Genomic DNA, 25,398 nt, shown 5'->3' with positions numbered 1-25,398 from the left:
AATTAATACTCATAAGACACTCTCAATCTCCTCTAGTCCTATGAAGTATTCTCAGCCCAAAACAAACATAAACCCAAACCTTTGTGCACCCTTTCAACATAACGAAACACATACTCATATGCTCCCATACATCATACCTATATGAACCTTCTCAGTCTCCTCTAGTCCACTCACAAATATATACACCCATAAGACATAGAGCCCCAATACTCCTATAGGATGTTTATCCCATAAAACCCTACAGCTCTCTTACATCTTTTTCTCATCCGTGGACGTAAGTTGATTGGACCAAACCACGTTAAATTGTTGTCTCTTGTGTGTTTTATTTATTGTTTGATTTCACTTTCGCTGGTGTGATTGGATTGAAAGCTTTTAGCCCAACAAATAATATCAGAGCGGTGATGTTCCCCAACAAATGATATCATAACTGTGATGATCATTAACAAAAAAACACCATTAACACTTCTCATCTCCCATTGCAATTGTATTCATTTACGTCCAGGCAGTTAAAAAAAAAAAAAAAAAAAAAAAAAACCCTTGTTTCCTTTCCATTTGCTCTTTATTATCGAAATTCAAAATTTTCAAATCTATGTATATGAAATTATATGCTTGTTTCCAAAATTGCTTTCTAAAAAACTTCAGTGTTCTTTTAAAGTTTAAACTCAATAAGGATTATGAAAAGTTTGTCTTTTCCATTCATATCTTGTCTAATTAATAATGGAGAAGTTTTTTAATGATTGTAGTACTGGGGATATTATTATGTTTGAATTTGGCACATGGATGCTAAGCACCATTGTACTAGTGAAGTGCAACTTCTTAGTGATCAAATAAGTATTCAACAAGAACAAATTATGGCTCTGGAAGGTGTAAATTTCCCCCCTTTAATACTTTATACATGCTTCTTTTCCGTATACAAGGTCGAAATTGTTGTTGTTTTTCTTTTTTTATTATATTCAATTCATTCGCTCCGATTGTGTTACAATTTCAGAGGGGAAGACGCGAAAGAAGCAGGAGTGTGCACAACTGAAGGCTCTTGTTCAAGATCGTGAAAGTACTTTCCTATCTGAAACAAACTGTTTATGTCTTGTTGTTTCCTTCTTATTGGATTGTTACTACTATTTTATTTTGCTTGATTGCTAGTATACAGTATTTCTTTAGAAGATTCTTCTACTAGGCAGACATTAAGTGATGTTCATGCCGTATGATCCGTTCAAAATTATTATCTATGTAGTTATTATGTACTTCTGTTTATTAGGGCCTTTAATTGCAAATAAATTTCATTACCATTTATAAGGTTGTTATCCATGTCATTGCATCACTCACTCAATGTGGGTCTGTAGCTGGCTCTTGAATGAAGGCTATTATACTCCTTCAGCTATGTAGTTTGGCATTTATTTCCTACCTTTTATCTAATTATTTTTGCTAAGCGTCTTTAAATATTTCTTCTAAAATGTTATTTTTTTTATTTTTGTTTTTTCACGTTTGTTTCTACCAGTCTTTTTTGTATTATTCCTTCAACTAAAGCATTTTCTTTGATTTGGCACTTGGAATCTTTTATAGACACTTAGTATTCTTTCTTTTTGGTTGCTTCAGAGAAAGGCTTTCAAAGAATAACTGGAAAAAACACAGGTTTGTGAGAAATGACTAATGAGCATTCTTATCTCCACAAATCACCGCTTGTAATAATTGCAACCATCTTAGGGTTGAGTGTTTTAGGTACCAGTGGCAGCGGTTGTCATAATGGCACGCAATCGGGCTGATTAAGTGGAAAGGACTATTGCTTCTGTCTTTAAGTATGTTGATATTGACATGAGTTTGTTTTGATAGTTAGACTGTTTGACCAAATAGTTTGTAATTTTTAGCTGACTTACTTTGGCTTAAATCTCTGCAGGTATCAGAGCTCTGTTGCTTCAAAATATCCCCTTTTTCTATCTCAGGTATTTAGTACTTTATAATCTTATTCTTTATTTGCGATAAAAGGTATGATTTGTCTGACTTGATTGACACCATTATACTTCATGCACAAAGAACGCATAGCTGTTCTTATGTAGTAATTAAAAGAAGCAAGGCTTCGAATTGTGATAGTTGCCTCTCAGGATGGATCAGATCCAAATGTTAGAAGCAAGGCTTCTAGTTGTAATTGGCTAACTTATATGTGGGTAAATTGTGTTTTTCTAGATCTCCAACTGTGTTTTTCTCCCCATTGGAAAAGTTGATTTGGATGAATCCTCTTCTTTTTTCCTGCCCCACTCATATGATTTATTATATCCCTATATCAAAACCAATCCAGTCAATACTTACTTCAGTTTTTTCAGCACTTGGATTATGGTCTGGGGAACTGATCACATACTACAAAATTGCTCGTAAGGATTGTTCTCTTTTTTCTTCATGTTCACATGGCTTCTATAAATTTCAGATCTTAAACATTTGGTTTCTTAAGGTCACTACAAATGGGCATTGGATGAGTTGTTCTACAAGCACAATTGTGACCTGAGTACTCATACTTGAAGCTGATGTTGTCTTCTTTGGGATTTTTGTTTTGAATTTTCTTCTGTATATTTATGGAAAAAAAGAAATTGTACTGACTGAGAATCACTTTTGAAGACAGATGGTATGGAAATTGCCCCTGATTTTTTCAATTACTTTGAGGCAGCTTCAGCCCTTCTTGACAAGGATAAGTATGTTACATGAATGAAATCAAGCTCTCTCTCTCTCTCTCTCTCTCTCTCTCTCTCTCTCTCTCTCTCTCTCTCTCTCTCTCTCTCTCTCTCTCTCTTTGTGTGGAGACCCACACTTAACTTGCGAGATTTTGTATGTTTTGACCGGCACCCAAAGCATATCCTTCTTGATTAAGTATATTGTAATTGGTCTAATTTGCACATTAGACTAATGCATATGATGTAGTTTCATCAATGAATTTTCCTTGACAAAAGATCACTTACTGGGATGACTGGTTGAGATTAAAAGAGAATCACAAAGGTTGACAATTCCTTCACCCTGAAGTATGCTGAACATATAATTTTGGTGAGCATGTATGTATGTCACCTTGCTGTTGAGAAGATTTCTTGTTTAAATGGCTGTGATAACAAATTTGTGAATGTGTTAGCTCTGATGAGAATATTTGCATGGTATACCATCCAGTGATATGCTTGTCTTTGTTGTGCATAGGAACTAGGTAGAACAATGATGCACAAAATGTTTTATGTTGAGAATTTTATGTGCAGTTATTCTGCTGCATTGCTTTTGCAAGAATGTACAATAAACATGGACGAATATAATACCTTAATGGCTTGAGTCATTTTTTTAATTAAGGAATTACCTTCTTCAAGTTTTGGAGGGACTTGTTTTCATGCTTAAATAAAAGATTTCCTCAAATTTAGGTGCATGTTCTTCTCATTAACTCAGCCTAGGCAGCTTCAGTAATTTTAAATTTCCTTCAGAAAGGGTGTTAACATTTTGTGGCTTTTTGGTAGGATCTTTACATCTCCCTTTTACAACTGTGGGTTCATTTCCTGTTTTTCAATCTTTTATTTCATTCAGGGTTCTAGCCTGGGACAGTTTTTCCGACAATATCTTGAGCCTATAAAGATGAATGACGTTAAGGTTGGCATAAAAATTGTCTATAATTCTCGTTAGAATTTAAAATTTCTGTATATTCCTGTCATCATCATCATCATAATGCTGTTGCTTTTCTGTGTGAAAGGTGGACTGGAAGTCATAGGATTTGAGCTACCTAATGGAGGTAAAATCAGTGGAACTGAAAACTGCTTTTCTCTCTGTTCTATTTTTTTTACATTTTTCATGTATAATTGTGTTTTCTTCTTTCTAGGACAAATATAAGAAATATTTTGCTGACATTGTAAAAGAAGCGAAACCTGTCCCTGCAGCAGATGCTGTTCTCAAGGTATCTAATATAAAACGTGATGTGCGTATTCAGTATAAAGACCAATTAGACTTTGAATGCATTGCACGCCATTTTGGAGTTTTTGAAGAATGGAATGTAAAATATTTTTGTGATATGTGGGATATTTTTCTTCTTTATTTGCTGAGAAAATGCTTAGAGTTTTTGCTGATAATAGTGGAGAAATGCCTGCACTATCATATCTGGTTTCCTTGGTTGATACTTGATTCTTGGCCTTCTAGTACCACTTTAAAAATTTTTGGTGGATATGTGGTTTATTAACTGTTAAGTACCATGTGAACCTATTTATTATCAATTGCATATAGTCTTTGCAACAACATTATGAAGCACCATACACGACATTTGATACTGTTGAAATAACTTATCTTATTTTCATGTGCTCTATAAGCATGTAGAGCATAATAAGCATACATTCACTTTCACCTGATGCATGATAAATTAACGACCTTTAATTTAAAGAGCATTGCTGCTCTACTTTTGTTGTTGCAATACAAAGAAACCACAAAAATTTTCTCATGTCTATGATTTAATAGTTCCATTCTTCTAAAAAACTTGCATTGCTTCACTATCTAGGATGGTGCACCAAGGACAGCATATAAAGGAGTAGTGTTTTTCTGATACAAGCCACTGAAGCGTGTCTTTCTTGTTGTTCCGGACTCTCTACAGCAGCTCGGGGTTGAAAATGCTTGAAACCTAAAAGGTTAGCAACAATGTCTAGTTTTGTTTATTTCCTTTTATTATATAATCATAGCAGTCACTAAAGTTTGTATAGCACAATTATAGGAGGAATCAGTAACGACACAAAGTTTTTATTTGTTTTAGTTAAGAAGTTTGAAATTTTTACTGATAATGATTTGCATTGTAATCTTTGGTTGTGTGATCAGTGATCCTGACGAAATATTTCCAAATGAAAGGCAGAGAAACACTGGCAGACAAATTTAATTTTGAAGCAGAAGGGATTAAAGTGGGATGGAGATAAAGAGTAGCTGGTCATGCTTCTCGTCGTCCAAAAGTTCTATGGACTCGAGGAAATTTGACTTGAATACATCCGCACTGGCGCAGGCATTCTCACATCGAAATACGCACAAATATGGCTTTTGATACGATGACTTGCTCTTTTTATCTTTCTTTTTACTTGATTGTTAGGTACTTCTTCCATGTTGGGCGTTCAAATACGAAGAAAATGAGGAAAATTACACTGCAAAGAAGAAGCAGAGCACTGCAAATACATACGAAGATGATGTTAACGACATGCCCGGTTCAGAATTTGTGCCTTTGCCTGTTTAGTTTTAAATTTTTTTTTTTTAAAAGAATCACAGTTACGAAATCCCCATACCCATTAAATTAAAAAAAAAATGAATATAAATTTTTTTCCGGAAATAAACATGATAATAAATATAATATAGAAAAACGGAGACGAAGATTAAAAATGTTATACCGACCCACGCCCATGAGACCCGTGTCATTGGGCTCTGACATCTTAGATCTAACTGTCTTTTAATAATTTAGTCGGTAAAAAGGTTCAATGTCTGTTCCATTACGAGTTGTCGTTATGGAAAGGCTTGTCCTGTTATCGGAATGAGATGGTTTTTAATACTGAACGAAGACAAACCAAGCACAAAATGAATTGCACTACTATAGGAAAGTAGAGTTGAGCCCGCTTCAATTCAACTTAACTGTTTGATGATTTCTTTTTGGTACTTTGTTTAGCCGATTCTTAAACGCAAACAAGGAAGGAGAAAATGAAAACTTAGCGATACTCTCTTCCCTCCCTTAGTAGTAGTAGTATAGGAAGAGAGGGAAGCCAACGAACACGTGAAGTTGGAAGTAGTTATCAGTAGGACAAGCCCCTTCACCACGTTGACTTCCTCTTTCACTCTCCCTCTCTTGTTTTTTCTTTCTATCAATGTGCTTACATTTTTTTCTTTTGACGCTGACATAAAACATTTACCTGCCTGCCTGCCTGCCTGCATCCCATTCACGCTTTTCTTTCTTGGATTTAGCTTCTTCCATGAAATTCCAATGACCCCAAAATTTCAAGGTATGCTTTTAATGTCTCTGCTTTCTGGGTCTTTCCTTATTGTTTCATTTTGGCCAATCTTTTCCTCTCTCTCTCTCTCTCTCTCTCTCTCTCTCTCTCTCTCTCTTTTTGTTGATTTTGCTTCCCCTCTGTTTGTTGAAATTTCCCAATTAATTGCATTTCTCGCTTCTTCTTTTCTTAAGAATTGCGGGATTGTTGGTTACTAAGATTTTTGGGTTTTTTTTTTCTTGTTCATTAAAGTTGACTCGCAGGTAGATTTCTGGGGAAAGAAACCGAATTTTAAACCGAAACTCAGCTCTCTGATCCCTTTCATATGATGAGATCGGAAATGATAATTTCTTCTTGTATTTAGACTCAGCTTGAATAGTATATTTCTTGAATATTTTATTGCCTTGTTTCTTTCCTGCCAATGTCTGTTCTGATGTTGAATCTGTCAGTACTGGGATCAGTTCATTCATTTGGTAGATATTTGATAAAATGGTTAACATACTGAAATCGGTGCACTTTTCTAGATCTTGATTAAAATGCCAATCCCATTTGAAAGGTAAAATACCATGGTGTCATGAAATTGCAAACGCTGGCCGTTATCCTGTGTTCAAAATTCATGAAAGGAAATAGGTGTGTGAAAATTTCATGACCAATTTTAGTTCATTGGCTAGATGTTTTGACTTGTGAAAATCTCATCTTTATGTCTGATAACGCTTTCATGGGAGAATTGAAACTTTTCAAGCATATTGTTAGATGTGGTTGTTTTGAATTTATTATTGCAATGTCTGCTAATGAGTTTCATCTTCTTTTTTTTTTTCATTTTTCTTCTTATAAACTTCTATTGATTCTTGGGCACAAATGTGAGTGATTAAATATGTCTCCAGGAATATGTGGCTGCTGCTTTTTGTGTCAACATAGCACTTGTATATTACATGTTAAATATTATTAACATTTATATATATATATATATGTATATTTTACACTTAAATAGTTAAATATTATTAGTTTGAAACTTCTCTTATTACGTTACATGTTAACTAGATATCTGCACCAATCCTAGTTACCGGTTATCATCCGGATGCAGTTAAGGCTAGATGCCAAACTTTACTTCATGCTCGTACCAGCAATCTCTCTAAAAGAAAATTTTGATGTGCTGCAACAATCTGTTAACCAATATTTTCATGATTGGCCTTTGCAAATACTGCAGCTCCTAAACTTTTTTTTGTGTGTCAATAGGTAAGTCATTTCTATCCCCTTTGCCATTTGTGGGTTCAATATTTTGGGTGAGATTTCAGGTAAAGTCTGCTTGAAATACTGCTGTTCACACATGATTTTGGTAGATTAAGAAACTCTTTTCATGGTCATGACAATCTTTTTTTATCCGATATTTTGGACCATTTTCAATGTGTCATCCATGCCTAAGAAGTCAGTGAATCATACTGATAGAATCGAGCAATCACTGTGAGGTTTTCACTTAAAATATCACCAATAAAGCAAATTGAGCATGTATTCCTTCTTAACTAATGTCTACTTAACATTTAGCTTTGGGAAGTTGATGTGATGGCACTTTATCCTGCATTTTTAACATTTGCATGATTTTTTTCCATCCAGGCTTCGCTAATATCTTGAAGGCCTGGAACAGCAATGAAGAAACTGCTGTCTTGTTATGAAATGCTTCCTAATAGGGATTGAAAAACCAAGCTGTTGGATAGTTGATTTGTTTGAAGACAGTTGACAATAAAGATTCCTTTATAAGAGAAAGTGAATTATGAATTGGATGAAATTCCCAAAACGATACTTAATTGTCATTTTAACCTTTGTCAGCACATGTGTTTGTTATATAGAACGTGTGGGCTTCTCCATAGCATACACAGTTGCAGCTGATGCGGCTGGGATTAACCAATCAAGCAAAGGCACTATACTTTCTACATTCTATTATGGCTATGCTTGTTCTCAGGTGCCTGGAGGATGGGCTGCTCAAAAGATTGGGGGAAGGAAGGTTCTTCTTCTCTCATTTGTATTATGGTCATCAACTTGTTTTTTGGTTCCACTAGATCCATATAGAGTCACAAGCTTGGTTGTTACACGCTTGCTTGTTGGTGTGGCACAAGGTTTCATCTTCCCTTCCATCCACACTGTCCTAGCACAGTGGGTTCCACCACATGAGAGATCAAGATCTGTTTCACTTACAACTTCTGGGATGTACCTTGGTGCAGCTATGGCAATGCTTGTCCTTCCAAGCCTGGTGAAGTTCAAAGGTCCTCAATCTGTATTTCTTACAGAAGCAGCATTAGGTGTCATGTGGTCTTTGCTCTGGTTTGAATATGCTACTGAACCCCCTCGATCCGAGCATCAGAAAGCCACTGCTGCTGGTTTTGGAGAATCATTGTTACCTAACAAAGCAAGTCAGAAGATAAAAGTGGAGAATGGAGTAAGTACTGTCAGGACTTCCAAAATCCCATGGAAGAGAATTTTAGTTAGCATGCCAGTTTGGGCAATTGTGGTAAATAATTTCACATTCCACTATGCTCTTTATGTATTGATGAACTGGCTTCCAACGTACTTTGAGCTGGGCCTCCAGCTCAGTCTTCAGGAGATGGGTTCTTCTAAAATGATGCCCTATTTCAATATGTTCATATTCTCAAATATTGGTGGGGTTCTTGCTGACCACTTGATCACCAAAAGAATAATGTCTGTGACTAAAACTAGGAAGTTCTTGAACACAGTAGGATTTATAGTTGCTTCTCTTGCATTGATGGCACTTCCAATCTTCAGAACTTCTGGTGGAGCTATTTTCTGTTCTTCCGTGGCTCTTGGTTTCTTGGCACTGGGTAGGGCTGGATTTGCAGTGAATCATATGGATATTGCACCCAGATATGCAGGAATTGTAATGGGTGTCTCTAATACAGCTGGTACACTAGCTGGGATTATTGGGGTTGATATGACTGGAAAGCTTCTTGAAACTGCTAAAGCTGAATATTCAGATCTTTCTAGTCCAGAAAGCTGGAGAGCGATCTTTTTCATTCCTGGGTTGCTGTGCATTTTTAGTTCTTTCATATTCTTGCTATTCTCAACAGGGGAGAGGATTTTTGACTGAAGTAAGCCATGCACACTTCTATTTTTAATTGCTACAGCCCTCTGGTCAGGGGTTTCATTCGCAAATCTATCATTGTGATTGGTGAGCTATCTGATATTAATGAATGGTACGGATATATTAAAATTCAGAAGACCATAGAAGGTCAAAAGAAATCAACACAGATCAGTAGCGATTAGAAACCATTTTTTGATTGTTAATGTGATTTAGTTGGAGCTCATGTGCTCATTTTTGTTTGCACATGGAAGGATGAAACTTTTATTACAAGCATATAGAGATGGATTTGTAATGAGGTAGTTGCTCTGAGATGGTAAAAACTTATGGTAGTATTATTGTGTAACTAGAAAAGTTTTAATTTTGCACTAATGAAATTGAATAATTATTTCTCTTTAAATATTATTATTATTATCAAAGTTTTAAAGAAAAATTATTTGGTAGGATTTGGATTGCTTTAACCTAATTATTAGGTTTCATTCAATTTAAAACCGGTAAGGGAGAATTTAATTGTCCAATGAAAAATATAATGCATATCAGAACTCAAGTCATGCAAGTCTTTAAAACTATAGTAGTAATTGTTTGATGAAAGCAGTGAATATCATGCTTCTGAGAATTAGGAATATGTATGTTGTTAGCCAAATTTTAAGTTTCTACTGTACTCTTGAATCAATTTGATGTATAGTTATTAAGGAAATACAGATTTACAACATTCGATTGTATGTATTTTTTTGGTTGAAAGGAGGTTGTAGCTAGGGAAAACATTGTGATTTGAATATTTAATTTATTAGATATCATTTTTTAAAATAATTATATAAATAAATTGAATTAATTTTTTATTTCAAACTATTAGATTGCGAGAGCATTAGACGCGAAAATTTTGATGGACTGGCTGCTAGTGGTGTTTCTACAAATTTGCTGTCAATGTTAGTGGAACACCGTCCGCCTGTCAATGTTATGCTGCGCACTTCAAAACTTCAAATCTCATTTTTCTAGCAGTATCCATGGTAGGATTTCTTTTACACAACTTGGAGGGACATTATGAAATTATTGCTTGGATGCCAACGAAACTGAACCGAAATATCTTCTTGCCAGGATAAAGTCTAAGTACCTTGCTATCCGATCAAATTTTCTTTTTCTGTATTCACGTTAAATCCAAACCACAGATCATCTGAATTACCTGTTAGTGCATGTCGGAACAAAATCTCAACTCTAATCCTGAAGCGGAAGACTGCTGAAATCCTAAAGCAATGTGGGCCAAACACACTGAAACCGTGAGTGGTTTCCATCCATTTCAATCAGCTAAAGCCACCGAGGAATTGAATAGAAGGCCCTACCATTATAATAATGAACATATGCTCCAAAATAATACTGACAAAATGAAAAATCATAAAGCCAAAAGCATTAATAGTCCCTGCTTAATTGTACCGCTTTCCAGAATTCTAAGCATTCTTCATGTTTCTGTTCCTTTCTCTCATCCGTGTCAAAAGTTGAATGATCCGTCTCAAGCAAGTTGCTTTGTTCTTTTCACGAAACAGAAAATCAAGATTGACATCGATACGAAAAGAAGAAAAAAAAAACCTAAATCATTACTCTCATCCATGAATCATGATCAATTAAAATAAAAAGTTTAGAACCAAAATCCCCATTATGACTTATAGCTTGGAAATTCAATTGACAGTGGCTTCCATTTAAGATCACCATCACAGTTTTACAGCCACTAACATTGTTTTCAATTCATATGTGGTCAGTCACCATATCTCGGATGGTACATATGCTTTCCTTGAAAAAGTCTTTCTCCTAGTAAACTATGTAAATTATTAAAGACTTTTGTTGCTGAAAAGAGACTGAGAACGGAAAGGGAAACAGCGAGAGTCGCCGGAACCCAACAACATAAAAGCTAAGTTGCTCCTTTTTCTCTATCTTATAGTATTTGGATTGGACTATTGGTATAAATAACACTAAAATATATAAGGGAAAATTGCTTTTTTTCTTCTTGAGAAATTTTAAATGCACCTCAAGTTTTGATATTTACATTTAAAGAAAATTAAGTAAAATTATTTAATTATTTTTTTAACAAAATTTTTTATATTAATGGCCAGTAAATTTGCTAACTGTTGAAAAGTTTTTAAAAAATTATAAAAAAATTTTATTATAAATTTTTATAAATTAGTATAATGAAAAAATTATAAATTTTAAAATTAATAAAAAATAAGATGATTTTATTATTTTGATTTAAAAAAATAAAATTTTTTTGAAATCTTAATTAAATATTTTATTTTTGGATATTACGAGATGATAAAAAATTTATTAGGTTCGATCAACATTTAAAACTTAAAACTCTTAAAAATTATATAAATAATATTATTTAATATTTATAATTTTAACAAAATTTAATATTTTAATTGAAAAAATTCATTATGATTAGTAGATAAAAAGATTTTTTTAAAGAGTAATTTAATTAAAGTTATTATAAAATTTTAATAATTAATATAAAAAAATATTTATTAAAAAATAAATTTTAAATATATAAAAAAATTATATTTATTATTTTATTTTTAGTTTAATTATGATTTCATAAAATTTTATTTTTTAAAATTAAAATAATAAAATTAATTTTTTTATTAATTTTAAAATTTATAACTTTTTTTAATAATAATTTGTTTTTACACGAATTAAAAGGATAAGAAGAAAGAAAAAGAGTGTTCGTAAAAGCACACTTTTTTTTTCCTGTAGCACCCGAAAGCTTTTTTACTTGACATTTTCTCTTGCTCGTTTGCTGCTCTATTGATTGTTTCCATTGACGTGTTCTTTTTGAGCTCTTTGTGGTATGGTTCTTGCCTTCCTTTCATGCACTTCTTCTGAATTTGATCTCCTTGTCTTTCCTTTGAGCTTGTGGTGAGTGTTTGTTCCCTCGTGAAAATTCAGAAACCACCTCAACTTTTACATTTGCAACTTTGCTTGCTGTTGATGGGGTATTTGTTGCTTTATCCAGTTTGCTATCTTCAAGTTTCGTGCTTTCTTTGCTGTGCTTGTTGCTTTTTGTATTTTTTTTTAATCAATAAAGCGTTATGCTGTTGGTTAATTAATTGTTCTTTAGTTCTCCATGCCAAGAATTGAAATGGATTTGTCTTATTCTTATGTTTGACTTACTTTTTTTGGCCAATTTTATGCGACTGACTAGTAAACTAAATTTCTTTAAAATGTTTTTTGGTCTCTTTGCCTTTTGGGTTTGTTAATGTTGCTACTTGCTTGAAACTGAATGACTCTCTTTCTTTCTGTGGATAAAACGGGTTTCTGGTTAATTTTGGGTTAGCACTGTTAGTCTGCTTATCTGATTCTAATATTCGTTCAGTGTGAATTTGAGAATTCAGTTTATTCATTTTCCGTTTGTTGCATGAAGATAGAGGATCAGTGGTCAAATATGTCATTCGTTATCACCATGAACCTGGTTTTGTTGCTGTCAACTTTCATTCTCTTTATTGGAGTGTTTTCAGAAGAGACTTTGAAGCCTGATGTTGTGAATGTTGGAGCTATTTTCTCATTTAAAACTATTAATGGGAAAGTTGCAAAGGTTGCAATGAAGGCTGCTGAGAATGATATCAACTCTGATCCAAGTATTCTTGGTGGAAGGATATTGTCTATAACAATGCATGATTCTAACTTCAGCTCATTTCTTGGCGTTATTGGAGGTATATTCTTCGCTAGTCTCTTCAATCTCCCCTTATTCCTAACTTTTAATTCTATATGCCCCCTTATTCCTAACTTTTAATTCTATATGCTTGGTTAATTTCATTCATATCCCATCACGAGACCTATGATCAATCATTACAGATATTTTCATTGGGAAATAACAATACTCATGATTTGAATTCTTTGCTATTCACAGCATTACGGTTTATGGAGACTGATAAAGTAGCAATAATTGGTCCACAACATGCTGTGATGGCCCACGTTCTATCACATCTTGTAAATGAACTCCATGTTCCACTATTGTCATTCACGGCCCTAGATCCCAGCCTATCACCTCTCCAGTACCCTTTCTTTGTTCAAACAGCACCTAGTGATGAATTCCAGATGATTGCCATTGCTGAGATAGTTAGTTATTTTGGTTGGGCTGAAATAATTGCAGTTTTTAGTGATGATGATCAGAGTCGAAATGGTATAATTACCTTGGGGGATAAACTTGCACAGAGACATTGCAGAATTTCTTATAAAGCTGCACTTCCGCCAGACCAAAAAGCAAAAAGAAGTGATGTTTTGAGAGAATTAGTTAGGGTTCAAATGATGGAATCTAGAGTAATTGTTCTGCATACTTTCTCAAAAACAGGTCTCTTGGTCTTTGAAGTGGCCAAGAGCCTAGGAATGACGGAGAGAGGATATGTGTGGATAGCTTCCACTTGGCTGTCCACTGTTCTAGATTCATTGTCCCCTCTTAAATCAGAGACAGCAAACACAATCCGAGGAGCACTTACACTTCGCCCTCATACACCTGATTCAAAAAGGAAAAGGGATTTTCTGTCACGTTGGAACCGGCTCAGTAATGGTTCCATTGGGTTTAACCCTTATGGTCTATATGCTTATGATACTGTTTGGATGGTTGCTCATGCAGTAAAGTTGTTATTAGATCAGGGCGGCACCATTACATTTTCCAACGATACAAGATTAAATGGTCTTGAAGGGAGGACTCTAAATCTTTCTGCTTTAAATGTATTTGATGGAGGGAAGCAGTTGCTTAAGAACATACTGGAGACAAATATGACTGGTCTGACAGGCCCTGTTCAGTTTAATCAAGACAGATCCCTAATAAATCCTTCGTATGACATTATTAATGTGGTTGAAACAGGGTATCGACAGATTGGATACTGGTCTAACTACTCCAGTCTTTCCATAGTGCAACCAGAGACACTTTATAGTAAGAAGGCTAATCGTTCTAGTTCAAATCAACAATTAGACAGTGTGGTATGGCCTGGAGGAGAAACAACAAAGCCTCGAGGATGGGTTTTTCCAAACAATGGGAGAGAATTAAGAATTGGAGTTCCAAGGCGTGTTAGTTACAGAGATTTTGTCTTTCTAGTCAATGGCACGGTACAAGGATATTGCATAGATGTATTTCTTGCTGCAATTAGATGTCTGCCATATGCTGTTCCATACAGGTTCATTCCATTTGGAGATGGCCGTAGCAACCCAAGCTATCATGAGCTTGTCAGTCAAATCAATTCTGGTGTGAGTAGACTACAATGAAAAGTGCTACTGGTTCCTTAAATGATAAAATGATAGATAAAAGATAATTATTTTTCATATCAGTTCTGATATTGTGTTTCTGTAGGTCTTTGATGGCGTGGTAGGTGACATTAACATTGTGACAGACCGAACAAAAATAGTAGATTTCACTCTGCCGTATATAGAATCAGGGCTGGTTGTGGTAGCTCCAGTAAAAAAGATAAGTTCGAGTGCCTGGTCCTTCTCACGGCCATTTACTCCATTAATGTGGTCTGTCACGACAACATTTTTCCTCATTGTGGGAGCAGTTGTGTGGATCCTTGAGCATAGAATAAATGATGAATTCCGGGGCCCTCCTAAGCAGCAAATTGTCACAATTTTGTGGTGAGTACATAATCATCTGAAATTCATATTTGCATGGATGCATTAGCATATGATGTTCATAAATGAGGACAAAACATAAAATTTAACATTTTCTCATTGCTGATCGTTATAAAATCCAATTTGTTTGAAAGTCTTCAAAACCCGAAATCTAACTACAGATGAGTAGATTCAAGTTTGACAGAGGGCCCTTCTTAATGTTAGAAGGAAATCAAGCATGATTAGAGCAGTTGCTATTAAGTTCTTATGAATCTGTATATAGTCACCATTTCATCTGTACAAGAATCATACCATATAACCATCTCTGCCTCCTCCGTTGTAATTACAACCACCAGTACCTCTTTACTTACATACCTATCCTCTGTCTAAAGTAAGAGGCTCTCCTTGAAGAGATTCCTTGTCTTTTTAATGTTTTCTTTAGCTGGAGCAATGAAAACACCTAACTAGCACAATATTACCTGATAAAATATGTCAGCTTATCTCCTTCCGTCTTGCCTTTGCCCTCTTATTATCATGATATGTTCTATTTCTTGTGAATACTTTCATCACCTCTGAATTTCGGATGTTCTTTTTACTACACTCAACATTGAGCAACAGGTACCATATATCTAAGCATTCATCCTGATTGTGAGAAATCATATGTGCAAATTTGAAATATAGACAGTTTAAAAACAACTCTGTTTTGCTTTTCTTTCCATTTGACCCACAACTTATTCATTGTCTTTCTGACTCCTCACCCGCCTCGCTCTATTTTTTCCCTTTGCAGGTTCAGCTTCTCTACAATGTTTTTTGCCCACCGTAAGTTCTTTCCATTTTGACAGTGTCACTTATTTCTACCAAGAATTTAGAACTTAGAAGTACCCCATGCCTATCATACACCAACCCTGTAGTTTTTGAAATTTTCAGGAGAAAATACAGTGAGCATGCTTGGACGCCTTGTGTTGATTATCTGGCTTTTTGTAGTTATGATAATAAACTCAAGCTACATTGCAAGCCTGACATCAATCCTCACGGTGCAACAGTTATCATCACCCATCAAAGGAATTGATACCTTAATTAGTAGCAATGAACCTATCGGCTTCCAAGTTGGGTCTTTTGCTCAAGACTATCTAATTGAGGAACGGCATATTCCAAAATCTAGACTTGTTCCACTTGGCTCACCTGAAGAATATGCCCTTGCCCTTGAGAGGAGAACAGTAGCTGCTGTAATTGATGAGCGACCATATGTCGACCTCTTCCTCTCACACAACTGTGAATTCTCAATTATAGGCCAGGAGTTTACCAAAAGCGGATGGGGATTTGTGAGTTATTCACATGAGGCTATTTCATTTTTATTTTTTTCCTCTGCATATTCAGGAAATAGTCAATTTAAAGTTGCTAGAATAACAAAATAAGAACCTGGTATATTTAAACACAGTTAAAACTATAATTTTCAACGATGTGCCTCCTCAATGAAGCATAATACCCTGGAACAGCATTCAATAGAATATAAAGAGGTTTTCTCAAGTTGTGTCTTGCATGATATTCAGATAGAGTCCTTCTTGATCTATAAAAAATTCACAATTCAAGTTATTATAGTGTCTTGATCTTCAACACCCTATCTCCATTCTATTATGTGCAGAAAATGAACTCCACTAAATTTTTATTTTTATTTTGTTTCAGGCATTTCCTAGAGGCTCTCCATTAGCCATTGACATGTCTACTGCCATTCTTGCTCTATCTGAGAATGGTGAGCTTCAGAAGATTCATGACCAATGGCTGTCAAAAAGGCCTTGTAGTTCTGAGAGTTCTGAGGCTGATTCAGAACAGCTTGACTTACAAAGCTTCTGGGGATTATTCCTTATATGTGGAATTGCATGTATTCTCGCTCTCCTTTTGTACTTTTGGTTGATGTTTCGCCAGTTCAGCCAGCACCATCCAGAGGAACCTGATCCTACCGGTCCTGGTAGCTGCCATTCTGCTCGTCTTCAAACATTTCTGTCATTCTTTGACGGAAAGGTAGAGAAATCCAAAAGCAGCTCAAATAGAAAACGTAAGAGTGTGTTCTCAGTTGGTTATGATAAAGAAGATGAATCGACATATACATCTGGGAGGATAGAGGGGGACATTTCCCTAGAAAGGCAGAATGGTGATACTTGCCCTATTAAATAACCAGTTCAAAAGAATCGACTTCTGCTCCTTTAGGTATACATTTTCCTCCTTTCCTCTACTCTACCGGTCCTTTTATGCTTTTCAGCTTGATTCAATCATCTATACAAAGGCATATACTTAAAATGTAACATATGTAATTATCATTCTTAAGAAATAGTGTAAAAGTAATAATGTTTCTCGACTATAATACTCCACAGCTTATAGAATTGATTACTGCAGTTCTTGAATGCAATACTACCCCCCCCCCCCCCCCCCAAAAAAAAAAAAAAAAACCACAACATTTTCCTACCAAGCTTGTTGCCCCATTTTGATTCTCGTGTTGGCCCTAAAAGGAAAATGCTGGAACTTTCCATTCAACTGATTAATAGCTGCTGGAGTTCCTCCCAAGTTTATGCTTGTAGAATATATAAAATATATATGAGTTTGGATATCATTTTATTTGTATTTTTATATGAATGGAAAATCATATTTTGCATCATAATATGAGTCTAATTAAAAATAAATAAAAAACCATTTAAGGTGAAATTTATTTTAATTTTGATGCAAGATCTTTGTCCAACCTAGCTCCAAAAGATGTGAATGAGAACATATTATTGGAAGATCCACTGTATTTTTAAAATTCAATGGTTTCTTCAATTTGAAATGCAAAAAAATGATATAATTGTTCTAGAACAGAAGTGGTAGCTAACTTGACTGGTTTGACAATAAAATGAAAGAGGCTTGTATTGGAACTTTTTACCATCATAGTAGTTACAACAGTAAATAATTTTTAACTGATATAACTGAGAAAACAAATAAGTATACAACATTTCTCATAATAAATGAGTTTCATATTAATTCTAAAGAAATTTAAAATCAATACATTTATATATTTTTCATTGACATATCATAGAAAACTAATTTTATTTGTCATATAAAGAAAATATAGTTATACATAACTAGTCAATCTTTTATCTTCTTTTTGCTTAGGATTATTCTCTATTAGTGCTTTCATTGATTGAAGATAATTATAGGTCCTACTAATTGATTGCTTAATTTTTTTGTTATTTGAAAAATTATTATAAATAAATTTTTATTATATATAAATATTAAAAAACATAATTTTAAAAATTAAAATAAATAAAATAAATTTCTAACCAAGGTATGTTGTCATATTTTTTTTTAAAGGACATTTTAATTCTCAAAATGACAAATTTGTTGTGTAACTCCTATATAATTTACAATGATTTCCTTTTAAGTACTAGGAATATAAATTTTCATAAATGAATGTAATTTTGATATAAACATATTTAAAATATTGTTTCAATAAATTTTATCTCATCTTGAAAGAATTTTATCTTTTCCTTTTAGTGATAAGTGTTCTTTTTAGAATGATTAATAGGGCTATTGAATCCAACAATCTTATTGGTATTAAGTTGAGTAAGGAATGTACCTATCTTTCTTATCTTTTATTTGCAAATGACCTTTTTATTTTTTATGCAGGCTAATATTGATAATCTTCCACTGTTGTTTGTAATTATTGGTGATTCTTTTATCCCTTATAGATTTTTGCCTAGCTTAACTCCAATATTTCAACCTTTATTAATCATCTGATTGATCACAATTTTACTAAACTTAGGACCTCCACCCACAGCATTAACAAGTTCAAAGGATCGATAAGAGCATTCTAACAACTCCTTTGTAGCCTCTAGGTATGGAGCATTCATGGGCTGAGTTACCAGCAAGTTCTTTTCTCCAGCCATAATCACCAATTGATCCTTCATATTGAGTTTAACCTTTTGATGCAGAAAGGAAAGAACAACACCTACCATGTAAATCCATGGTTTTCCTAACAAACAATTGTAGGATGGAGAAACATCCATAACTTGAAACTTTATGTTGAAGAGATAAGATCCAATTTGCATATGCATTTCAAATTCAATCGAAAAATTCAAACATTTAAATAAAATACTCAAATTTTTCTAAATTTCCCAAAATTTTCCAGAAAACTCTCATATTTTAGTTTTCTCCAGGGATTCCAAACAATTTTGCTTTTTACCAAACTCAAAAATTCGACTATCAATTAGTCCTAAAACAAAATCGTCCAAACAACAACTAAACCCAGAATCTTTCCCCTTTTCTTCCTTACCTCTCTGTGTAATTTAAGGATTCATTTGTAGGGTCCGTTTAACACAAATTTAGTGATTTAACGGTGTTAATCTATGCTTGAATGCTGGGATTTTATTGTGGTCAATGATTTCATTGATTTTGGTTTCCAATAAAGCCAATCCTCTTTGCCCAATTCGCATACAGGATTTTAGCAAGCTTTTGCTGATCAATTTCCTTTTATGAATGAAAGAAATAATAATAATAATAATATTGGGCCTAAAGACTATATTTAATGAATCACATTCTCGAACAAAAACAGATGTCTACAGTTGCTCTTTTTTGCACAGTTTCTGTGAAATAAGAGTTACGCAAAGACAAAAGACATCCATTTTATTCATGTTTGAAACTGAAGCCAAATTAAAATGAAAACAACTGAATTGAGTCAAAGTTGAAATTAATTGAGGTATACCAAAGTATAAAAGTGACGATGATCAAGACTAAGCTATGAATCATAAGATTAAATAATCTGAACTGAAACAAGACTGAGGATGATTGACCATAGTCGACCCATGAGTTAGAAAACATAACATGATATAGACCGAGCAGATATCAAAAACAAGTGATCGGGATCAAATGACGAGTCAAAAAAATAAAATGATCTGGATCAAGCTGAGATTAAAAACAACTAGGATCGAACCGCGAGTCAAAAAAATTTTAAAATTTTTAGCTTGAAATCCCAAAGATTCACAATTTAAAAATCCAAAGATTTGAAGGATTCCACCACAGGGAGTTGAAAGATCTCAATACTCCAAGTTTCATAAAAAATTCACAAAAATTTCAAAATTTGTAAAAAGTTAAGATTTACAAAAGTTTGCAAGAATTCCAAGTTTCGCAAAAGTTTCAAGTTTGTAAAAATTTTAGGTTCGCAAGAATTTTCATCATTGTAAAGATTCACAAATTGTATCGAAAAATTCACATTTCAAAATATTTAAAGTTTCATATAAAAAATTCATGGATTCACATAAAAAATTTCAACGTTCACCTCCAAAATTCAAAGATTTTAATTCAAAAATTTTAGAAATTCATATCCAAAGTTTCAAAAAATCTCATTCGAAACAAATTTAAGATTCATATCCAAAATTTCCTTTAAACCAAGGCTCTAGAACTTTAGAAGTTTGAAAATTTTTCCTTGTCAAAAAATAAAAGATCTTTCTCATTCGAGGAATCAAAAGTAAAATATTTTCTCTCACAAAAATAAATGTCTTGCTAGTAATGCAAATGCCTTTTAAATGTAACAAATGCCCGAATCCAGATTCTTAATGTTGCAAATGCCAATGTCTTACTATAATTCAAATGTTCTTTACATGATGTAAATGTATGCCCTAACAATGATGCAAATGCAATTATCACAATGTATGTAATGCAAATGTCACTAAATCAATGTCATGAAATTCTAATCATGGTAATAAGGTTTTCAAGACTCCACCATTCTGTCTTAACTTCTCAATAGTAACAATCCCAAAACAAATTTTGTTAACTGATCCATGTCATTCTTCTCATCTAATCACAACTTACAGGTCATGTCAAACAATCTATCATAAACTCATCACTGTGTCACCTTGTTTGTCCCTTTTAAATAATTTTTTTAGGCTTCTTTCACTTCTTTCATTTTGGGTTTCTTTCAAAAGAATGAAAAAATCTTTTACGAACATTGTCATTCATTTATTTATCATCATTCTAATTTATGATAAATATGATACATTTCTTCAATTCATCCATTGGATGTACACTTAGTAAAGAATAAGATAAATGGGTCTTCATATCGAAAAGAAATATGGTCAATAACAAATCAAAGGTGAACAAAGGTAAAATACTATGACTATTTAAATATGATATCAACATCCAAAATAATGATTGGTAAGATAATTTTGAACTCTAACTCAAAATTTTCTTTCAAAAATGCATTCCATCAATATCATCGATCTTTAAATCAATCATCACTTTTATTCTTGGGATCTTCACATGAAGTTATTTTTTAAAATTTTTATCTTTACTTAAACCGCCTTTTCGGATTTTTTATTTAAGTTTCCCTTTTTTTTTTCTTTTTTGTTTGTTTGTTTTTTTTTTTTTTGCACATTTTTTTCTCATCTTTTCTTCTCATTTCCTTTTCCTTTAATCCATCAATGATATTTTAATCAAAATCCTAAACAATTCAATGGCAAATTTTAGTTCAATTTATGATTATCCAATTCGAGTATTCACATTCAATCAAAATAGACTTTTAAGGACATAATATAGGCTAAGGTAAGAGGTTATAAAAGAAATGGATAAAATAGGCCCAAATTATATTTGAAAGGTTATAAAACCAAGAACCATTTATTTTCATGTAGAGCACCTCGATATTTTATCCCATCATTTTCTCTTTCATTTTTTTATATTATTTTTTAAGAAAAATTTGAGCACAAAAGGGCTTTACCTCTAAAATCACTAAAGATAAACAAGCTTCTCAAATTTTACCCCTAGTGTGGGGGTGATCCTTGGTTATAGTTCCCAAAAAAAAATTTTTAACAAACTCAAATGGGGTTTGTAAAGGATAATTTTACTCATTTTGTGAAAGGTAAAAAAAAAATGGTCATTTATCATTTCAAACATGATACTCTCAATGAAGAACATTTATTGACTAATAACAGACTTGTAAATAAACAATTGTAATGATCATGTATTGAATCACTTTCACCTTTCAATAAGCTAAATTTTAACTAGAGTTATCTTTTTTTATTTAGTAGTCCCAATGAATTAACAATCTCAATTTATCAATCATATTATCATGAATGATGTTTTCAAAATCAAATCCTAAATTATTATCATGACTGTTTGAACATTCATTATTTGAAATCAAATAATGGATATGAAAAAAGATATGAAAAAGTAAAAGTATATAATGGTGATTCACACAAAAGAGAAAATGTCATAAAAAGGTATCAAATCTATCACTTTTATTAAAATGATGAAAATAAAATGAAATCTAAATACATAAAAGAGATCCATATTCTCAAAAAATCCTAAAATGACAAGCAATTTCAATCAGTCTTTCCAAAATTATGCTCTTTGATGATTGGGCAAAGATTTTTTATTGATATTCAATTCTCATGATTTGTTGAAACTCACCAAGCCTGTTAGGATTAAACTTTACACTTTTTGCTTGAAAGTAGGGTATGTTTCTATAGAGAGACTCATATTCTCATTACAATGGTCACATGTGGCATTGATATTATACCATTTGAAATAAGGTGATTTCAATGGTTCCAAAAGATTAGGGATACTAGGTCATTCTTAACCAACTTTGAAAATAGCTTAGTATAGATTATGAGGATTGGCTCAATATGAACTCTCTCTTGGTTGCCTCTAAATCTTTCCAAACTACTTACTTGATTGTAATGCTTTGAAATTGGCATATTGATAAAACTAAGCCCATATGTAGATATTTGAAAGGCTGATTGATAAGGACCTGAAACGATATTGTTCATGGTTGGGTAATGAGGTTGGTAAGGGACTTGTGCAATATTATTGGCTATTAGTTAGTAAGCAGCATGAACATATAATGGATATAAAGCATAACTTCTAGATTGTTGTCTCTTAAAACTCATTGCTTGGGCTTCAGCTTCTTCTTTCTTAGGCATCCCACCTTTTTTAGTACTCTTGGCCTCTCATTTCTTAAGTTGGCCACTCTTGATGGCATTTTTAATAATCTCTTCAGAAATCACCATGTCAGTAAAATTTTTTGTTACATTCCCTATCATCTTCTTATAATAGAATTTTTTAGGGTGCTAACAAATAATATGATCATTTCTTTTTTAATCAGAGATGGTTGAACTTAAGCAACCATATCCATTCATTATTGGACATATTCGTTGAAAGACTCCGTTGTCTTTTTCTTCATACTTTGTAAAAAAAGGTAATCATAAGCTAAGTCTATGATGTAGCGATACTGATTAATAAATGAGTGAATCAAGTCATTTTATTTTTAAATAAGAGTCATGTCTAACTGAACATATCATCTTGTAATAGACCTAGTATGACTGTTTTGAAAAATGTACATGAGTTACTTTTCGTCACTAGAATGGATAACCATTTTTTGATAATATATAGTGACATGTGATCGGGCACTTAGTATCATTGTACTTTTCAAACTAAAAAATGTTAAACTTTGGCAAGATGACAACATTTGGGACTAAGCAAAGGTTGGCTATATCCATGGAGCCATAAAAGTCTATACTTTCAACTGTTCATAGTCTTTCACCCAATAAGTTCATCTTATGTTTAGACCTTAAGTCCTTTAAACTTTCAATCACTTTTAATTTCAGCTTATTGTTCTCCTTGAGGTCATTTGATTTGGGGACTGAGATTAGCTCTACTATATTTTAGTGAAGACAGGATTAGCAAAACTTTAAAATTGCCTCTGAATTAGGGCAGATGACATTCTTGTGTAAGTGTACTATACATGAAATGTGAACTACTGTGGTGATGTGCCTTTAATGGATTGGACCTGATATGAGCTATAGCCAAAAAGATACAAAAGGTCAAAAACATCATACAACGAATGGTCTTTAAGTCTAGCCCATTCCTTTACAATATTCCCTTTGTTAAGCTTGCTTAGCTTTTCTAAAATTTTGCTCAACTCCCCTTTAAGCTTTTCTTAGGCCCTCTCCAACTTTTCAATGCAGATTGCATTATCTTGTTCTACTATTTTAGCTTAAGCTCAAGTTTTATACTTATGATGAGATAGTTAAGCTATCTTTGAACCTTAATTTTTCATAATTAGGATACAAATTTAGAGTGATGTTTATATGACCATTAGATTATACATGAGATTGAATATAAAGAAATATGAATGCAACAATGAAGATTTAATAATGTAAGTGCATACATATACAATAAAAGAAAAAGGGTTAGTAAACATAATATATACAAAGAATAATATTATATATACAAAAAATAACGGAAAGGCTTAGTATGCAAAGAAAATATATAAATTTACAAGCAAAATAAATGTCCTATCATGTATCTTATTAAGAATTTTCTAATACAAAAGAAGGTATGGCTCTAACTTAAGTTTGGACCTTTAAGGTTTACTTATATGCTAGGTTCAAAAGTTTGATAGTCTAGGGGTTCCCAAATTATTTCTTACTTCATTGTCCATTATAGACTAATAAGGCATCTCAATCTTCATCCAGTATAGGCTACAAGCAAAAAGGGTTAAATTTGAGTTAGAGTTTTTCGTTAGCCCATACGGAGACATGAAATCTCATGAAGGTGTACGTACTTTACTTCCTCTTAGGGGATAAAACTCGGGTGTAGAGCTCATATTATGCATATGCAAATGAATGATATATATATATATGAAAATAAATAAATAAATAAATAAAATACAAACAAAGGAAAGAAAAAAAAATCTCAAATTTATTAGGTTAGGCTTTAATAACAAGAAATCATTCATTGGCTTGACTCTCGATGTCTCTAGTGAAGTCATCAAATTGTTATAATATATAGATCTGTGAATATACCGCTAAATATAGATTAAAGGAGTCATCACCAATCTTTTTTTGTTTAGGCATGATTGACCATCTGATAGAATATGTCCTATTTAAAAAAAAGTCTTAAGATTAATTTAGGTATCTTTAAATAGTATACTTTAGTCTACGAAACTAGATTTTAGATTTGGGAGTACGGTTATGCGTAAGAAATGTTATAGCACATTCATAGCACTCATCCAAAGGATGATACGAATTTGATTTCAAATTATCCAAGCCTTAACCATATTTATAATTTACCAAAATATTTAATATCGAAAATTAATCTCAAAATTACTCCAATAGTTTGGTAGTAATTTAATATAATTTTCTCACCTAAAAAGTATTCATAGAGACTAGTGTCTTACTCTAAAGAGGTTTCGTTGTCGGATTCATTTAAATTTTAGTTAAAAAAATAATCAGTAAAATTTTTTAATAGTTTGATAAAATTTACTTTGATACAGATCTCTCAATAGTTTAGTGAGATTTTATTATAAGATTATTTTTTTAGAAAATATATTAAATCTTTCAATAGTTTGGTAATATTTAATTTAAGATGCAAATCTTTCAATAGTTTGATAGGATCAAAACAAAATATTTTATTAATAATTATTTTTTTATGAAAATTGATTTATGAGATTCTCCAATAATTTTGATAGAATTCATAAAAAATTAAATTTGTTAAGAAACATTCAATAGTTTGGCAAGATTCATGAATTTTCTTTAAAAATATTATTATTATTATTATTTAGAAAAAATGAAATTTATATAAATATTTAAAAGAAATTACTAATAATGATAATAAATGAAATTAAAAAGAATCTAAAAAATAAAAATAAAACAAATAAAATGAAATAGAAAATAAATAGGAAAATTTAGAAAAATAAAATAAATAAAAATGCAAATGAAAAATAAAACGAAAAAAAAAAAAAAAAAACTTACGATT

At 32.5% G+C, this 25,398-nt stretch overlaps 1 protein-coding gene and 2 pseudogenes across 14 annotated transcripts; all 3 read left to right on the top strand.

Moving 5' to 3' along the window:
- The first annotated feature begins 776 nt into the window (after window positions 1-776).
- LOC111281627 (alpha-1,3-mannosyl-glycoprotein 2-beta-N-acetylglucosaminyltransferase-like) lies at window positions 777-4,612 on the top strand (annotated as a pseudogene).
- A 909-nt stretch (window positions 4,613-5,521) lies between these two features.
- On the top strand, window positions 5,522-9,439 carry LOC111281810 (putative anion transporter 5 pseudogene; annotated as a pseudogene). 5 transcript variants are annotated; one of them, XR_016342271.1, is made up of 3 exons: window positions 5,522-5,963; window positions 7,188-7,246; window positions 7,563-9,439. The product of XR_016342271.1 is annotated as a putative anion transporter 5 pseudogene, transcript variant X5 (transcript). The 5 variants fall into 5 exon arrangements; XR_016342268.1 differs by lacking the exon at window positions 7,188-7,246 and adding an exon at window positions 6,993-7,187; XR_016342269.1 differs by having other exon boundaries at window positions 6,993-7,246.
- Window positions 9,440-11,817: 2,378 nt separating this feature from the next.
- Window positions 11,818-17,021, top strand: LOC111281809 (glutamate receptor 3.2-like). 9 transcript variants are annotated; one of them, XM_022869508.2, is made up of 7 exons: window positions 11,818-11,867; window positions 12,537-12,731; window positions 12,929-14,265; window positions 14,369-14,646; window positions 15,410-15,441; window positions 15,550-15,944; window positions 16,306-17,021. In XM_022869508.2, the coding sequence occupies exons 2-7, from the start codon at window positions 12,620-12,622 to the stop codon at window positions 16,792-16,794; spliced, it is 2,643 nt and encodes an 880-aa protein (XP_022725243.2). In that variant the 5' UTR covers window positions 11,818-11,867; window positions 12,537-12,619; the 3' UTR covers window positions 16,795-17,021. The 9 variants fall into 9 exon arrangements, with proteins under 9 accessions (XP_022725243.2, XP_089617167.1, XP_022725239.2 ...); XM_089761041.1 differs by having other exon boundaries at window positions 12,447-12,731; XM_022869504.2 differs by having other exon boundaries at window positions 12,443-12,731.
- The last annotated feature ends 8,377 nt before the right edge of the window (window positions 17,022-25,398 follow it).

The sequence above is a fragment of the Durio zibethinus genome, chromosome 5 (genome assembly GCF_047325235.1).
Source record: "Durio zibethinus cultivar Kanyao isolate XHJ-2024 chromosome 5, ASM4732523v1, whole genome shotgun sequence".
Taxonomy (NCBI): Eukaryota; Viridiplantae; Streptophyta; class Magnoliopsida; order Malvales; family Malvaceae; genus Durio; species Durio zibethinus.
This window is presented reverse-complemented; position numbering and strand designations above follow the sequence as displayed.